Source organism: Salvelinus alpinus, chromosome 7 (genome assembly GCF_045679555.1).
Source record: "Salvelinus alpinus chromosome 7, SLU_Salpinus.1, whole genome shotgun sequence".
Lineage (NCBI taxonomy): Eukaryota > Metazoa > Chordata > Actinopteri > Salmoniformes > Salmonidae > Salvelinus > Salvelinus alpinus.
In genome coordinates this window covers 4,810,920-4,830,085 of record NC_092092.1, presented here as the reverse complement: position 1 = coordinate 4,830,085, position 19,166 = coordinate 4,810,920, and the positions used below count along the sequence as shown (strand labels likewise).

At 45.9% G+C, this 19,166-nt stretch overlaps 2 protein-coding genes across 4 annotated transcripts in view; one reads left to right on the top strand and one right to left on the bottom strand.

Annotated features, from left to right (window-relative positions):
- LOC139580337 (cystatin-like) overlaps positions 1-19,166 on the bottom strand; it is a 126,271-nt gene that overhangs the window by 18,501 nt on the left and 88,604 nt on the right. Inside the window, exons 4-6 of one of the 2 annotated variants that reach the window (XM_071408892.1) lie at positions 12,400-12,493; positions 10,657-10,761; positions 9,872-10,173 (exon numbers count right to left, since the gene is read on the bottom strand). In XM_071408892.1, coding sequence (XP_071264993.1) covers positions 10,093-10,173; positions 10,657-10,761; positions 12,400-12,493 — 280 coding nt within the window. In that variant the 3' untranslated portion in view covers positions 9,872-10,092. Of the gene's footprint in view, positions 1-9,871; positions 10,174-10,656; positions 10,762-12,399; positions 12,494-19,166 lie in introns of those variants that run through there. The other variant, XM_071408893.1, reaches the window with a different exon arrangement.
- LOC139580339 (cystatin-like) overlaps positions 1-19,166 on the top strand; it is a 68,765-nt gene that overhangs the window by 28,521 nt on the left and 21,078 nt on the right. The gene's annotated exons all lie outside the window — the stretch shown is intronic.

Below are 19,166 nucleotides of genomic sequence, written 5' to 3'. Positions count from 1 at the left end.
GCCTAATGCTTGGCAAATAACAAATCGAGCTTAAATTGGTTATACACAATGGTGTCAGTGTCTTGGCTTCATACAAGACTACAGACTCATCATTCAAATTAGGCTATTTTTGTTGGTGATAACATGGTGCATGGCCTGGCATTCAAGAAAAGTATAACGGAACAAAACTTTAAAATGTAAATAAGCTACTGAAAGTTATAACCACTAGTGGGCCTACAGCTAATACCCCCACTAGAAGGCCTATAGCTAATACCCCCACTAGAAGGCCTATAGCTAATACCCCCATTAGAAGGCCTACAGCTAATACCCCCACTAGAAGGCCTATAGCTAATACCCCCACTAGAAGGCCTACAGCTAATACCCCCACTAGAAGGCCTACAGCTAATACCCCCACTAGAAGGCCTACAGCTAATACCCCCACTAGAAGGCCTACAGCTAATACCCCCACTAGAAGGCCTACAGCTAATACCCCCACTAGAAGGCCTACAGCTAATACCCCCACTAGAAGGCCTACAGCTAATACCCCCACGAAGTCCTACAGCTAATACCCCCACTAGAAGGCTACAGCTAATACCCCCACTAGAAGGCCTACAGCTAATACCCCCACTAGAAGGCCTACAGCTAATACCCCCACTAGAAGGCCTACAGCTAATACCCCCACTAGTGGGCCTACAGCTAATACCCCCACTAGTGGGCCTACAGCTAATACCCCCACTAGTGGGCCTACAGCTAATACCCCCACTAGAGGGCCTACAGCTAATACCCCCACTAGAGGGCCTACAGCTAATACCCCCACTAGTGGGCCTACAGCTAATACCCCCACTAGTGGGCCTACAGCTAATACCCCCACTAGTGGGCCTACAGCTAATACCCCCACTAGTGGGCCTACAGCTAATACCCCCACTAGAAGGCCTATAGCTAATACCCCCACTAGAAGGCCTACAGCTAATACCCCCACTAGAAGGCCTACAGCTAATACCCCCACTAGAAGGCCTATAGCTAACACCCCCACTAGAAGGCCTATAGCTAATACCCCCACTAGAAGGCCTATAGCTAATACCCCCACTAGAAGGCCTATAGCTAATACCCCCACTAGAAGGCCTATAGCTAATACCCCCACTAGAAGGCCTATAGCTAATAGCCCCACTAGAAGGCCTACAGCTAATAGCCCCACTAGAAGGCCTACAGCTAATAGCCCCACTAGAAGGCCTACAGCTAATAGCCCCACTAGAAGGCCTACAGCTAATAGCCCCACTAGAAGGCCTACAGCTAATAGCCCCACTAGAAGGCCTATAGCTAATAGCCCCACTAGAAGGCCTATAGCTAATAGCCCCACTAGAAGGCCTATAGCTAATAGCCCCACTAGAAGGCCTATAGCTAATACCCCCACTAGTAGGCCTACAGCTAATACCCCCACTAGAAGGCCTATAGCTAATACCCCCACTAGAAGGCCTATAGCTAATACCCCCACTAGTAGTCCTACAGCTAATACCCCCACTAGAAGGCCTACAGCTAATAGCCCCACTAGAAGGCCTACAGCTAATAGCCCCACTAGAAGGCCTACAGCTAATAGCCCCACTAGAAGGCCTACAGCTAATAGCCCCACTAGAAGGCCTACAGCTAATAGCCCCACTAGAAGGCCTACAGCTAATAGCCCCACTAGAAGGCCTACAGCTAATACCCCCACTAGAAGGCCTACAGCTAATACCCCCACTAGAAGGCCTATAGATAATACCCCCACTAGAAGGCCTATAGATAATACCCCCACTAGAAGGCCTATAGATAATAGCCCCACTAGAAGGCCTATAGATAATACCACCACTAGAAGGCCTACAGCTAATACCCCCACTAGAAGGCCTAGAGCTAATACCCCCACTAGTAGGCCTAGAGCTAATACCCCCACTAGAAGGCCTAGAGCTAATACCCCCACTAGAAGGCCTTCAGCTAATACCCCCACTAGTAGTCCTTCAGCTAATACCCCCACTAGAAGGCCTACAGCTAATACCCCCACTAGAAGGCCTACAGCTAATACCCCCACTAGAAGGCCTACAGCTAATACCCCCACTAGAAGGCCTACAGCTAATAGCCCCACTAGAAGGCCTACAGCTAATAGCCCCACTAGAAGGCCTACAGCTAATAGCCCCACTAGAAGGCCTACAGCTAATAGCCCCACTAGAAGGCCTACAGCTAATAGCCCTACTAGGCCTTCAAATCAAATGTCACATACACATGGTTAGCAGATGTTAATATGAGTGTAGGGAAAATGCTTGTGCTTCTGGTTCCGACAGTGCAGTAATATCTAACAATTCCCCAACAACTACTTAATACACACATCTAAAGGGGTGAATGAGAAAATGTACATATAAATATGGATGAGCGGCATAGGCAATGTGCAATAGACGGTACAAAATACAGTATAAACATGAGTAATGTAAGATATGCAAACATTAAAGTGACTAGTGAACAATTTGTTAGTGGCCAGTGATTGGGTCTCCATGTAGGCAGCAGCCCCTCTCTAAATTAGTGATGGCTGTTTAGCGGTCTGATGGTCTTGAGATAGAAGCTGTACTGGATGCACCTGTACTGACCTCGCCTTCTGGATGGAAGCGGTGTGAACAGGCAGTGGCTCGGGTGGTTGTCTTTGTTCTTTTTTTTTTATCTTCCTGTGACATATCGGGTGCTATAGGTGTCATGGAGGGCAGATAGTTTGCCCCCAGTGATATATTGTGCAGACCGCACCACCCTCAGCCTTGCGGTTGAAGGCGGTGCAGGTGCCGTACCAGGCGGTGATACAGCCCGACAGGATTCTCTCGATTGTGGATATGTAAAAGTTAGTCCGGGTTTTGGGTGACAAGCTGAATTTCTTCAGCCTCCTGAGGTTGAAGAGGTGCTGTTGCGCCACCTTCACCACACTGTCTGTGTGGGTGGACCATTTCAGTTGGTCGTTGATGTGTACGCCGAGGAACTTAACTTTCCACTTTCTCCACTACTGTCCCTTGGATGTGGATAGGGGGTTGCTTCCTCTGCTGTTTCCTGAAGTCCACGATCAGCTCCTTTGTTTTGGTGACGTTGAGTGAGAGGGTGTTTTCCTGACACCACACTCCAAGTGCCCTCACCTCCTCCCTGTAGGCTATCTCCTCGTTGTTGGTAATCAAGCCCACTACTGGTGTGTCGTCTGCAAACTTGATGATTGAATTAGAGGTGTGCATGGCCATGCAGTCGTGGGTGAACAGAGATTACAAGGGGGAGCTGAGCACGCACCCTTGTGAGTCCCCAGTGATGAGGCTCAGCGTGGTGGAGATGATGTTTCCTACCTTCACCACCTGGGGCGGCCCGTTAAGTCAGGGACACAATTGCACACTGCGGGGTCCAGGCCCAGGGCCTCCAGCTTGATGATGAGTTTGGAGTGTACTATGGTGTTGAATGTTGAGCTGTAGTCAATGAACAGCATTCTTACATAAGTATTCCTCTTGTCCAGATGGGATAGGGCAGTGTGATGGCAATTGCATCATCTGTGGACCTGTTAGGGTGGTATGTAAACTGGAGTGGGTGGCGGTAAGGTGGAGGTGATATGATCCTTGACTAGTCTCTGAAAGCACTAAATGATGACAGTGAGTGCTACGGGGCGGTAGTCATTTAATTTGTTATCTTTGCCTTCTTAGGTACAGGATCAATGGTGGCCACCTTGAAGCATGTGGGGACAGCAGACTGGGATAGGGAGCGATTGAATATGTCTGTAAACACACCAGCCAGCTGGTCTGCGCAAGCTCTGAGGACGCGCTTGGGATGCCGTCTGGGCCAGCAGCCCTGCGAGGGTTAACATGTTTAAATGTTTTATTCACATCAGCCATGGAGGGGTGCGCAGTTCTTGTTAGTGGGCCGTGATGGTGGCACAGTATTATCCTCAAAGCGTACGAAGAAGGTGTTGAGTTTGGAAGCGTGACGTCGTTGACCGTGACGTGGCTGGTTTTCTTTTTGTAGTTTGATTTCCTGTAGACCCTGCCACATACGTCTCGTGTCTGAGCCGTTGAATTGCGACTGCACTTTGTCCCTGTACTGGCATTTCGCTTGTTTGATTGCCTTGCAGAGGGAATAACTACACGTTTTATATTCAGCCATATTCCCAGACTTCTTTCCATGGTTAAATGCGGTGGTTCGCGCTTTCAGTTTTGCACGAATGCTGCCATTTCGTCCACGGTTTCTGGTTAGGGAAGGTTTTAATAGTCACAGTGAGTACAACATCTCCAATGCACTTTCTTATAAATTCACTCACCGAGTCAGCGTATAGGTCGAGGTTATTCTCTGAGGCTGACCGGAACATATCCCAGTCCGCGTGATCAAAACAATCTTGAAGCGTGGATTCTTATTGGTCAGACCAGCGTTGAATGGTTCTAGTCACTGGTACATCCTGTTTGAATTTCTGCCTATAAGACGGGAGGAGCAAGATGGCGCCTTGGTAGGATTTGCAGAAGGTATGGCAGGGGAGGGCTTCGTATGCATGTGGTCGAGTATATTACCCCCCGACAACATATCCCGAGAGAGCCATGTTTCCGTGAAACACAATGTTACAATCTCTGATGTCTCTCTGGAAGGCAACCCTTGCTCGAATTTCATCTACCTTGTTGTCAAGAGACTGGACATTTGCGAGTAGTATACTCGGGAGTGGTGGGAGATGTGCACATCTACGGAGCCTGACCAGGAGGCCGCTCCGTCTGCCCCTTGTACGCCGTTGTCTTGGGTCGGCTTCTGAGATTAGATCGATTGTCTTGAGTGGTGGTCCAAACAGAGGATCCGCTTCTGGAAAGTCATATTCCTGGTCATTATGTTGGTAAGTTGACATCGCTCTTATATCCAATAGTTCTTCCGGGCTGTAACACCCAGGACAATCGATCTAATCCCAGAAGCCGACCCAAGACAACGGCGCCGCAGAAGGGGCAGACGGAGCGGCCTCCTGGTCAGGCTCCGTAGATGTTCACATCTCCCACCACTCCCGAGTATACTACTCGCTAATGTCCTGTCTCTTGACAACAAGGTAGATGAAATTCGAGCAAGGGTTGCCTTCCAGAGAGACATCAGATATTGTAACATTCTGTTTCACGGCAACATGGCTCTCTCGGGATATGTTGTCGGGGGGTAATTAACTCGACCACATGCATACGAAGCCCTCCCCTGCCATCCCTTCTGCAAATCCTACCAAGGCGCCATCTTGCTCCTACCGTCTTATAGGCAGAAATTCAAACAGGATGTACCAGTGACTAGAACCATTCAACGCTGGTCTGACCAATCGGAATCCACGCTTCAAGATTGTTTTGATCACACAGACTGGGATATGTTCCGGTCAGCCTCAGAGAATAACCTCGACCTATACGCTGACTCGGTGAGTGAATTTATAAGGAAGTGCATTGGAGATGTACTCACTGTGACTATTAAAACCTTCCCTAACCAGAAACTGTGGATGAATGGCGGCATTCGCGCAAAACTGAAAGCGCGAACCACCTCATTTAACCATGGAAAGAAGTCTGGGAATATGGCTGAATATAAAACGTGTAGTTATTCCCTCTGCAAGGCAATCAAACAAGCGAAATGCCAGTACAGGGACAAAGTGCAGTCGCAATTCAACGGCTCAGACACGAGACGTATGTAGCAGGGTCTACAGGAAATCAAACTACAAAAAGAAAATCAGCCACGTCACGGACACCGACGTCACGCTTCCAGACAAACTAAACACCTTCTTTGCCCGCTTTGAGGATAATACAGTGCCACCGTCACGGCCCACTAACAAGAACTGCGCGCCCCCTCCTTCTCTATGGCTGATGTGAATAAAATATTTAAACATGTTAACCCTCGCAAGGCTGCTGGCCCAGATGGCATCCCAAGCGCGTCCTCAGAGCATGCGCAGACCAGCTGGCTGGTGTGTTTACAGACATATTCAATCGCTCCCTATCCCAGTCTGCTGTCCCCACATGCTTCAAGGTGGCCACCATTGATCTTGTACCTAAGAAGGCAAAGATAAATTAAATGACTACCGCCCCGTTGCACTCACTGTCATCATGAAGTGCTTTGAGAGACTAGTCAAGGATCATATCACCTCCACCTTACCGGCCACCCACTCCAGTTTACATACCACCCTAACAGGTCCACAGATGATGCAATTGCCATCACACTGCCCTATCCCATCTGGACAAGAGGAATACTTATGTAAGAATGCTGTTCATTGACTACAGCTCATTCAACACCATAGTACACTCCAAACTCATCAAGCTGGAGGCCCTGGGCCTGGACCCCGCCGTTTGCAATTGTGTCCTGGACTTAACGGGCCGCCCTAGGTGGTGAAGGTAGGGGGGTAATTATCTCCACCACGCTGACCCTCAAAAATGGTGTCGTGTCTTTACGGTCATTAAATTGAAGACTTATAGTTTATATCAAAGATTCCTGTAATTAGGGATTACGCGATCAACTGATTAATAACGTAACTAATTAACTATGAATTTGGGGCACCAGGGAAGGTATTCAGATTACAAAGTTATAATTTCCCAATATAACCTTTCAGATATTTTCATATCTGATCAATAGTCTGCTGATTAATGATTTATTTATTTTACCTCACGTTAGTCTCATTCCAAACGTCGTAAATTGTTGGTTATCTGCACGAACCCAGTCTTCACTATGAGTCATCCATACATCAATTGTATTAAATCATTTATTTATTACTAAGTAATTCACAGAAATGCATAAACAAACAAACTTAAAATGGTGATATGAAATGATAGGAGAAATATGCCCTAGTGGGCTGAACCGGCATGGCGGCTTGTTAGACAAAGGGAAAATTGGGGGTCGACTAAGAAGTCACTACAGAGTTCATAATTATAACAATTGACATGCTAATCCTTTACACATGAACTCTCACTCATTCGGGAACAATTGCAATCTATATATATATATATATTTACGCTCAGTGTGTCGTGTTGATCGTTGGTGAAAAGTTAGTTTCTGTTGGAGAGTTTCGTCTGTCTTTCTCTGTCTTGGTTAATGTGGGTAGTTCAGAGTGACCCTCGTTATAGAATGGATGTTTCGGCGGTTGTCGTTCTTCGCGTTCAATGATACCGAATTCCTAGCTGCAGACTAGTAGTAAATATCAGAGACTTGTTCTTATTCGTCTAAGAGTTTAACCACGTGGTATGGTTAAAAGATTCAGCAATGGTACACAACCTTTGTTCTCCTCCTAATGGAGAAAAACATGGTCTAGTGATAATTTCTCAGAGTTGGGTTTTTATTAGGATTGCAGAAAGGGGCTGTCCCAGGATGTCTGACCCTAACTGGGCTCAGGGGCAGTCCTTTGATTTAGTTCAAATCAAAAGGGAATTGTATTTTTCTTCATTAAACAGTCCAAAATCATATTACACAATTATACAAACAGTATCATACTCACTCATTCATCTTATACAACAATTAGATGTAAAGCTCATATCTGAGGCTATTATATAAACAGCGGTATGGTAATGTAGCCACACAGTCTCCCAAGTTGTGACAAACGGACCAGTTAATAGCTGGAATCTTCACCGATCTTTTATACTTTTTCCGGAACATGAAATCTGTTCGTACCTCAGGTTCTGTGAGGTGGAAGAAATCCCTTTGTCCTGAAAGTTTACCCTCTCTAATACTGTTTGGCCATGAGGAGATTCTCAGGAATTTACGACGTCTCTCTGTGACCACAGCATGGGTTGAAGGAGGAAAGGGGGAGGCAGGGAGTGGCAGGGAGAGGGGGATGGGGCTTGATGTACCCAAACAGGCAACGTCATGACACTGGGGACTCACAAGGGTGCGCGCTCAGCTCCCTCTTGTAATCTCTGTTCACCCACGACTGCGTGGCCATGCACACCTCCAATTCAATCAAGTTTGCAGACGACACAACAGTAGTGGGCTTGATTACCAACAACGACGAGACGGCCTACAAGGAGGAGGTGAGGGCACTCGGAGTGTGGTGTCAGGAAAACAACCTCTCACTCAACGTCACCAAAACAAAGGAGCTGATCGTGGACTTCAGGAAACAGCAGAGGGAGCAACCCCCTATCCACATCCAAGGGACAGTAGTGGAGAAAGTGGAAAGTTAAGTTCCTCGGCGTACACATCAACGACAAATTGAAATGGTCCACCCACACAGACAGTGTGGTGAAGGCACAACAGCACCTCTTCAACCTCAGGAGGCTGAAGAAATTCGGCTTGTCACCCAAAACCCGGACTAACTTTTACAGATCCACAATCGAGTGAATCCTGTCGGGCTGTATCACCGCCTGGTACGGCACCTGCACCGCCTTCAACCGCAAGGCTGAGGGTGGTACGGTCTGCACAACATATCACTGGGGGTAAACTATCTGCCCTCCATGACACCTATAGCACCCGATATGTCACAGGAAGATAAAAAAAAAGAACAAAGACAACCACCCGAGCCACTGCCTGTTCACACCGCTTCCATCCAGAAGGGGAGGTCAGTACAGGTGCATCCAGTACAGCTGGGACCGAGAGACTGAAGAACAGCTTCCATCTCAAGGCCATCAGACCGCCATCACTAACTGAGAGGGGCTGCTGCCTACATGGAGACACAATCACTGGCCACTTTAACAAATTGACCACTAGTCACTTTAATGTTTGCATATCTTATATTACTAATTTTTATACTGTTTTTTGTACCGTCTATTGCACATTGCCTATGCCGCTCAGCCATCGCTCATCCATATATCTAAATGTACTTATTCTGATTCACCCCTTTAGATGTATGTATTAAGTTGTTGGGGAATTGTTAGATATTACTGCACTGTCGGAACCAGAAGCACAAGCATTTCGCTACACTCATATTAACATCTGCTAACCATGTGTGTGTGACATTTGATTTGAAGGCCTAGTAGCGGTATTAGCTGTAGGCCCACTGTTGGGGGTATTAGCTGTAGGCCTTCTAGTGGGGGTATTAGCTGTAGGCCTTCTAGTGGGGGTATTGCTGTAGGCCTACCAGTGGGGGTATTGCTGTAGGCCTACCAGTGGGGGTATTAGCTGTAGGCCTTCTAGTGGGGGTATTAGCCGTAGGCCCACTAGTGGTTATAACTTTCAGAAGCTTATTTACATTTAAAGTTTTGTTCTGTCCCACTTTTCTTGAATGCCAGGCCGTGCACCATGTTATCAGCAACATAAATAGCCTAATTTGAATGATATGAGTCTGTAGTCTTGTATGAAGCCAAGACACTAACACCACCATTTTGTATAATCACAAAATTAAGCTTGATTTCAGTTTTGCCAAGCATTAGGCATCACTGACAGTTAAGCAGTTACTCAGCACTGCAGTAGCCTGATTTATCACAAGCCAATTACCTCCACTAAATGGTACCCCCTTGTAAAGGCTTGAAAGCATTTCACTGTAAGGTTTACACCCGTTTTTGGCGCATAAGACAAATTTGATGTCAAGTCACAGCTATAGCCTGCATACAAACACTTCCTAAGAGTAATACCAAGTGATAATGCCCAAGGGGGTTGTGGTATATTGGCCATAACACAAATCTGAGGTGCCTTATTGCTATTAACTAGCTACCAACGTAATTAGACCAGTAAAAATAAGTTATAGCCCGATACACCACGGCTGTCAACCAACCACCCAGTTTATAATACTGCATAAATAGCCAACACCTTTTCAGTAGTCCCTTCTCTGACCTATTTAGAGGTTGTGATGGACAACCTCCATGTTGAATGCATGAGCCTTTTTAACATTGGTCTGTCCTGTGAATCATTGGGCGGGTGACTGAACGTTATATTTATCAACATTTAACTATTTTTTCACAAAATCATGGGTCTAAGATTTGTTCATCTGGCAACAAAATGAAACATGTAAATGTAACAGGTTTTATTTAGTTCCACTGTTGCATAGCGCTGACAAACCATCATCAACACAGCAGTTCTTATTTTAAGTGCTATATTGGTGTGGGAATGCAATAAGTATGAAAATTAGTTGGATTCTCTGAATACATCATAGATGAGGTAGATCTGCTTAGGTAAGACTAACACCACTGGTAATAAATACTAATTGGGTAGACTAGACAATTGAAGTCTTTACTCCTCGCAGGCTTGCTTGATCAACTGGCTCGCTCCCAGCCAGGGGCGGCTCCACACCTCAAAGATGCACTGGTAGGTCTGAGGAAACAGGAAGCAACACGAGTTGGTAGGGTCACACCCCTTCAGCAGCATAACACCTGACAAAAGGTTTATTGGACATTGCATCTGACTACCTGAGCTACAAATCACCTTGCATCATAAACACATTTATTATTTGTAGAGTAGTTAGGCAAAATGTACCCACAATGAATCATGGTTTTGATGCTCAAACACTGCCAACAGACATTCATCTATAGAAATCTCACCTGAAACTTCCCTTTGCAAAGGAAGCAATTTGTAACAAACTCAATACTGAGCCAATAGTGAAATGGGTAACATGTTACAAGTAGGATTTACTAACAGTTTATAAGTAGTTTATTAGTTACCAATGTGTTCACTGTTTGTAACAAATTATAAACTAAAAATGGACCATTCTTAAGCTGTACATGTAGGAAGCACTGAGCTGAAGTGCCAGTGTTAACACAAACAGATCTGGGACCAGGCTAGCCTTGTGGTCCTTACCTCAGCTGGGCCATGATGCACAGCGCAGTCCTTCTCCACACCTCCCTTCCTGCACAGGGACCTGGCCATCAGCACTGTGAAGATGTACTTTATCCCAGCTACCACCTGTAAGAACAAAGCTCAAACTGAGTCGCATCTCCTGCAACCGAACCGATAGTACAAACGACCAGCCGGCTTGGGTAGCAACCTTATGTTTGTGACGTTACTACATCTCGTGGAAGTACGAAATAGTATGAAAACTTACCAAAATAAAGTTTAATAAAAAAAAGTCTATCAATAATTGACTGTTGGTAACCCGTATATAAAAAGTGACATTGTCCTCGAAGCCAGTGTTGAGGATATATTGGCATGGTTGCCGGCCCTCGACGAACCCCTGTGCCAATATATCCTCCAAACACCGGCTTCCCAGACATTAGCACTTAATGCATGCGGTAGAAATACCCTTCAAGCCAAGCAAAGGCCTATTCAACAACGCCATTATATAAAGTAGCTATGGTATATTCCTAAATTAACTCGACGTCCAGAGCGCTGTCTGGGCGTTAATAAATGCAGTGTCGTCAGATTGTCCACGTAATTCAGAGGGTGTTGCTGTGAGCAGGGTTGATCCAAGCATTCAGACCTTACAATAGCAGTCAAGCACCCAGGATAACGTCTCGACCACACCGACGGCATCTAGATGTGCGCAACAAGTTACATTCACTTTCTACCATTTGTAGAGCCATCAACACATACGCTCAATAAATACAAATATGCACCACACACATGCAGCGTTCCATTGGAAATGACCACCAAAATGCAATTAGATTGTTATGGGTGTATAATGGCACAGTGATGCCATCTGTTGGTAAATGTTCATTACTGCAAGTCGAGTGTTTTTACCGGTGTGCTTGAGATAACCAGAGGTATTGCAATGTACTGAACAAGACTGGTTACTCGCATCAATGCCTCAGTCTCGTCATTTAACATTCAAACAATTGTCTGTGCATTGAACTGTAGTTGGTTAGCTTGCTAGCTACTTCCAGAGACAAATTAGTGTACACCTCACTGACCATTTTACTGCCCTAGCAGCAGTGGAACAAGTACCCAAATTATCACACTTGAACTAGAGTGAAGAAAATGACTCGTTAGTTACCCAGTAAAAATACTACTTGAGTTCAAGTACAAAATAATTTCATGTTCCTTAAATTAAAACAAACCAGAGATCACGACTTGTATTTGTCATTAATGGATATGCAGAGGCACACGCCAACAATGAATGAACTAAGCATTAGTGTTTAATGAGTATGCCAGAGCAGAGTAGGTGGGGATGATCTCTTGATAAGGGAACTTTATCATTTGTGTCCTGCTAAGCATTTGAAATGTAACGAGCACCTTTGGGTGTCAGGGAAGATGTATGGAGTAAAAGTCATCAAATAGTAAAGTAAAAACCCCCAAAAAATGACTAGTACTTTAACATGTTTACGCCACTGCCTAGCAGAGTTGGTCAGCTGCCCTCATGTAAAAGCGTTGATGACTGTTGCTGGAAACAAACATAGTTTTTTGGCCGACGTTTACCGACACCGGTCCTATTCGACAGGTGTCGTACATTAACTAAAACATTGACCATTCTGCCGCATTCAGAGTACGTTAATAAATTCACTGGTCTATATTAAGATATTTCTACCGTGGAAACTACGCAACACAATGAATGACCAACATTTTGTCTTCGTTCAACTGATAAAAAGATTTACAAAAAGGACTGACCTGTTTCTGAGCCTTGACAACCTTGGCCACCTGCCAAACATACGGGTCGTTTGTTCCCTTGTTGTATTCGGCCACGGCGAACTGCAGCGCGTCTCTGGTAGCGGGGTCGTTCATATCTGCGTCCACGACGCCCCCCGGTATCCCATCGGCGCTCGTCACGATGAATGCCACCGCGAGCAAAGGAACGACGATCTTCCAAGTCATGAGCATTTTCCCGTCTGATATCAGTCTTTATTGCAACTCCGATCGTATCAAGTAACGTTACACCACAACAAATCCTCGCCTCCGACGACTTTTATATGAACGTGTTGAGGTCACTTCTGATTGTTGAGGGGTGGGGCTTGATTCTGATTCCACTAATCACTTCAATTAAAAACCTAACGCCTCCATCACACCGAGAGTGAGCATTTGCGGGACATGGGAAGTAGCATCGTCTGGATATGTGTGCAACAAAAGTTAACCATTCACCTTCTGCTACCATTTCTGTCAAACCAGTTTAGAGTGGCATACGCCGTTTTATTTGCTTGGTTGTAGGCTACAGCTATATAACTCATAATGGAAATATATTATGAAATGAGAGCCTGCACAGCAATGGATTTCTTAAAAAACGAATTCTCTGTTTTTATACAAGTGAAGCTAAACTAAATAGGACTAGGCTTTATTGGCTATTATTGGCTTTCGGGAAGATTTGCTATTTATACATTCTAGCATTAAGCCTACTGTTAGACCACAGTTAGAAGTTACCCGTGTCTTTGACATTAGACAGTGGTTACTTACAAGCTAGGCCTGGCCAGGCGTGTCAAACTCATTCCACTGAGGGCCGATTGTCAGCGGGTTTTTGGTTTTTCTTTCAATTAAGATCTAGGCAACCAGGTGAGGGTAGTTCCTTACTAATTAGTGACCTTAATTCATCAATCAAGAACGGTGGTGGAGCGAAAACCCGCAGACACCCTGCCCTCCTTGGAATGAGTTTTACATGGGGCTAGGCTATATTCGTGATTTGACTTCTGTGCTTGTTATATTGCCTATGTCAATGGCCTCAAGTTATTGATGACACAAACATGAGAAATGAAATTAGAATTAATAATTGTATTTTCTTATCATCATTGCGGACATATGTCAATAGTTTAGTGAAATGGTGCTTTCAAGACAACTAAGAACTCGGGAATAAAACGAGGTCAAAACATGATGTCAGTGATCTTCAAGTCGGAACCTCTGAGCTCTAGAAAGATGCGTGAGGTCCTGACTTCGAATTCCGAGTTGGATCACCGTTCAAAAATATTTTTCCCAGTCGGAACTCGTTTGTCCCGAGTTCCCAGTTGTCGTGAAAGCACTGAAGTCGGAGATTTACGAGTTCACAGTTGATTTGAACGCGACAAACGTCCAGACTTCAATCACTGACGCACAGACAGGAGCGCACTTTGGAACTGCAGGACTCTTGAGTAACCATGCAGACTATTGAAGTTCTGAAGTGAGTAGTTCTTTATGTGGATAAATAGGGCGTATTTAATCAAACCATTGCATAAGAGTATATTCATAGCCTATAGATGTGATTAAGACTAAAGAGGTCAAGGGAACGCAGACAGTCGGGATATAAGAATGATGGCGGTTTGGCGGCGCACGTTCAACAAACAAAGTAGATATTCGTCAAATCATGATCACAGTTGTCTGGAACAGCTGGTGCTGTCCTGCCCCCCCCCCCCCCCCCTATGGGGGGCAAAGTATCCGGCCGGCCGGGCACTTCATCCCTATAATAGTCCTACTCTTAGCAGTGTTGTCTATGAGTTGCTGTTTGACCCCAGGCCTCTCTCTCATTCTCTCCCCCCAGAATGAGGAGGTGATGGGTTGGAGGCCCGGTCAGTCCGCACAGGAGGCCTGGACTGGAGGTGGTGCCAGCGTACCTTCCAAGACCTTGAGGAGGTTCTCTAACAACTGGAGGTGCTCTTCTCCCTGGGTCCCTGCGTGCTCCTCCTCCTCCGTGAATCCTTCCTCCCCAAGGAGCTGTACGAGGTCAACATGGAGAAGGTGACACTAGCCGACGGTGACCAGAGCCTCCGCATCTCCTCCTGCCTTATGTAGCTCTTCCGCACGCTCTTCATGGCCGACCTGTTGTCTGACGCTAAACCTGTCCGGCACAGGGCCATGGTTCTGGCCCATAGGGACTGTGGGGTGGTTCCGACTGTGGGGTGGTTCCAAACTGGATTTTAAGGTCCCCACGCGGGTGAAGAGACAAGTTACTGCTCTGTCTTGTGTCTCTGGGTCTGGGCCCTCTCTGGGAGGAGGGCAGCCTGACTGGCAGGATTATGTGTGGTTTCAGGACCCCCATGGCAATCAAAGGCAAGTGACAATGAAAGGATTCCCAACCACAGCCATAGTATGAGATGACAGGAGGCCATGATCTAGGAGAAAGCTGGGATGAACTGAAAGTCATTGACAGCCACCATACTGATCAAATCCTGCCAATTTGCTTGTAAATATCCTTTGCTATTTATTTTTAAATGTGATCTGTTTTATGACTGCTGCCATATGAATTGCCTCTGAGGACATTAAAGTTGTCTGAATCACTTATCGGAGGCATTTTGCTTATCGTTCATTAGGATAAGTAGCCTATACTAGAGAGATGTGAAGTTTGAATTCAGTTTCCTAACATGGGGGATTGTTAATGACTACAACCATCAAACTAGTAGTTTAAAAATGATAATTTTAAACTGTGGTGTACATTCATCTTATCAATGTATTATTCATTTTTATCCAGGATTTTTGTCCATATGGCCCAGCGCTGATCTAGGATCAGGTTCCCCTGTCTATATAAACCTGCTGATCTAAAAGGCCAAACTGGAGTGCTGATCTGAAGTCAGTTTGACATTTTACGTCACAAAGACTAACATTATATGGACAGAGGGTACCTGATCCTAGATCAGCACTGACGATTTGTGACTACAGACAGAGGTGTTGACCGAGCGGATTGACATGTATACACCATACCCCTCTCTCTCTGTCAGGGACGACTCTCTCTCTGTAACCATGAGCCCAGTCCAGGGACGACTCTCTCTCTCTGTAACCCTGAGCCCAGTCCAGGGACGACTCTCTCTCTGTAACCCTGAGCCCAGTCCAGGGACGACTCTCTCTCTGTAACCCCGAACCCAGTCCAGGGACGACTCTCTCTCTGTAACCCTGAGCCCAGTCCAGGGACGACTCTCTCTCTGTAACCCTGAGCCCAGTCCAGGGACGACTCTCTCTCTCTGTAACCCTGAGCCCAGTCCAGGGACGACTCTCTCTCTGTAACCCCGAGCCCAGTCCAGGGACGACTCTCTCTCTGTAACCCCGAGCCCAGTCCAGGGACGACTCTCTCTCTGTAACCCCGAGCCCAGTCCAGGGACGACTCTCTCTCTGTAACCCCGAGCCCAGTCCAGGGACGACTCTCTCTCTGTAACCCTGAGCCCAGTCCAGGGACGACTCTCTCTCTGTAACCCGGAGACCAGTCCAGGGACGACTCTCTCTCTGTAACCCTGAGCCCAGTCCAGGGACGACTCTCTCTCTGTAACCCTGAGCCCAGTCCAGGGACATTCTCTCTCTCTGTAACCCTGAGCCCAGTCCAGGGACGACTCTCTCTCTGTAACCCTGAGCCCAGTCCAGGTACTATGTTTCTATAGAGGTTTATATGAATGACTGGCATCACCTGTACAGAATGATTGTAATGAATATGTTGTCTGGTGTACCTTGGGTATGTGCTGTACTGAAAGCAGTGTTGGTGCTGTGACTGTATATAGCCTACTAAGTTACTTTATGCACTGTATACCTACTTGTCATCTGGTTGTACCTGTATAATGTCTTGGGATTCAATTGTTTAAAATGTTTTTCTGATTTTTATACAGTACTGTCTGTCAGTCTAAACTGGATCACTAAATTATAAGGTTAATTTGAATTATACACATTTTGCAGCATACATACAGTGGGGAGAACAAGTATTTGATACACTGCCGATTTTGCAGGTTTTCCTACTTACAAAGCATGTAGAGGTCTGTAATTTTTATCATAGGTACACTTCAACTGTGAGAGACGGAATCTAAAACAAAAATCCAGAAAATCACATTGTATGATTTTTAAGTAATTAATTTGCATTTTATTGCATGACATAAGTATTTGATACATCAGAAAAGCAGAACTTAATATTTGGTACAGAAACCTTTGTTTGCAATTACAGAGATCATACGTTTCCTGTAGTTCTTGACCAGGTTTGTACACACTGTAGCAGGGATTTTGGCCCACTCCTCCATACAGACCTTCTCCAGATCCTTCAGGTTTCGGGGCTGTCGCTGGGCAATACGGACTTTCAGCTCCCTCCAAAGATTTTCTATTGGGTTCAGGTCTGGAGACTGGCTAGGCCACTCCGGGACCTTGAGATGCTTCTTACGGAGCAACTCCTTAGTTGCCCTGGCTGTGTGTTTCGGGTCGTTGTCATGCTGGAAGACCCAGCCATGACCCATCTTCAATGCTCTTACTTAGGGAAGGAGGTTGTTGGCCAAGATCTCGCGATACATGGCCCCATCCATCCTCCCCTCAATACGGTGCAGTCGTCCTGTCCCCTTTGCAGAAAAGCATCCCCAAAGAATGATGTTTCCACCTCCATGCTTCACGGTTGGGATGGTGTTCTTGGGGTTGTACTCATCCTTCTTCTTCCTCCAAACACGGCGAGTGGAGTTTAGACCAAAAAACTCTATTTTTGTCTCATCAGACCACATGACCTTCTCCCATTCCTCCTCTGGATAATCCAGATGGTCATTGGCAAACTTCAGACGGTCCTGGACATGCGCTGGCTTGAGCAGAGGGACCTTGCGTGCACTGCAGGATTTTAATCCATGACGGCGTAGTGTGTTACTATTGGTTTTCTTTGAGACTGTGGTCCCAGCTCTCTTCAGGTCATTGACCAGGTCCTGCCGTGTAGTTCTGGGCTGATCCCTCACCTTCCTCATGATCATTGATGCCCCACGAGGTGAGATCTTGCATGGAGCCCCAGACCGAGGGTGATTGACCGTCATCTTGAACTTCTTCCATTTTCTAATAATTGCGCCAACAGTTGTTGCCTTCTCACCAAGCTGCTTGCCTATTGTCCTGTAGCCCATCCCAGCCTTGTGCAGGTCTACAATTTGATCCCTGATGTCCTTACACAGCTCTCTGGTCTTGGCCATTGTGGAGAGGTTGGAGTCTGTTTGATTGAGTGTGTGTACAGGTGTCTTTTATACAGGTAACGAGTTCAAACAGGTGCAGTTAATACAGGTAATGAGTGGAGAACAGGAGGGCTTCTTAAAGAAAAACGAACAGGTCTGTGAGAGCCGGAATTCTTACTGGTTGGTAGGTGATCAAATACTTATGTCATGCAATAAAATGTAAATTAATTACTTAAAAATCATACAATGTGATTTTCTGGATTTTTGTTTTAGATTCCGTCTCTCACAGTTGAAGTGTACCTATGATAAAAATTACAGACCTCTACATGCTTTGTAAGTAGGAAAACCTGCAAAATCGGCAGTGTATCAAATACTTGTTCTCCCCACTGTAGTTCTAAGTCTTGTGAATTATTGACTTGTGGATGTTAATTTGTTTAATTTCTTTATTTGGATCCTCATAAGCTGATGCCTTAGTTACTGCTAGTCTTCCTGGGGTCCACGGAAAATTCATAATGGTTTCCTGGACATAGATTAGGCTAAATCTAGACCTAGGCTAAATCTAGACCTATGCTAAAAACCATGCTCAATGGAACACATTGAAGTATATTTAGTTAGGAACTCCCCTCACCTCCAACTCAATCATGAAGTTTGCAGACGACACAACAGTAGTGGGCTTGATTACCAACAACGACGAGACAGCCTACAGGGTGGAGGTGAGGGCCCTCGGAGTGTGGTGTCAGGAAAATAACCTCACACTCAACGTCAACAAAACAAAGGAGATGATCGTGGACTTCAGGAAACAGCAGAGGGAGCACCCCCCCTATCCACATCGATGGGACAGTAGTGGAGAGGGTAGTAAGTTTTAAGTTCCTCGGTGTACACATCACGGACAAACTGAATTGGTCCACCCACACAGACAGCGTGGTGAAGAAGGCGCAGCAGCGCCTCTTCAACCTCAGGGGGCTGAAGAAATTCGGCTTGTCACCAAAAGCACTCACAAACTTCTACAGATGCACAATCGAGAGCATCCTGTCGGGCTGTATCACCGCCTGGTACGGCAACTGCTCCGCCCACAACCGTAAGCCTCTCCAGAGGGTAGTGAGGTCTGCACAACGCATCACCGGGGGCAAACTACCTGCCCTCCAGGACACCTACACCACCCAATGTCACAGGAAGGCCATAAAGATCATCAAGGACAACAACCACCCGAGCCACTGCCTGTTCACCCTGCTATAATCCAGAAGGCGAGGTCAGTACAGGTGCATCAAAGCTGGGACCGAGAGACTGAAAAACAGCTTCTATCTCAAGGCCATCAGACTGTTAAACAGCCACCACTAACATTTAGTGGCCGCTGCCAACATACTGACTCAACTCCAGCCACTTTAATAATGGGAATTGATGGAAATGTATGTAATACATGTATCACTAGCCACTTTAAACTATGCCACTTTATGTTTATATACCCTACATTACTCATCTCATATGTATATACTGTACTCTATACCATCTACTGCATCTTGCCTATGCCGTTCTGTACCATCACTCATTCATATATCTTTATTTACATATTCTTATCCCTTTACACTTGTGTGTATAAGG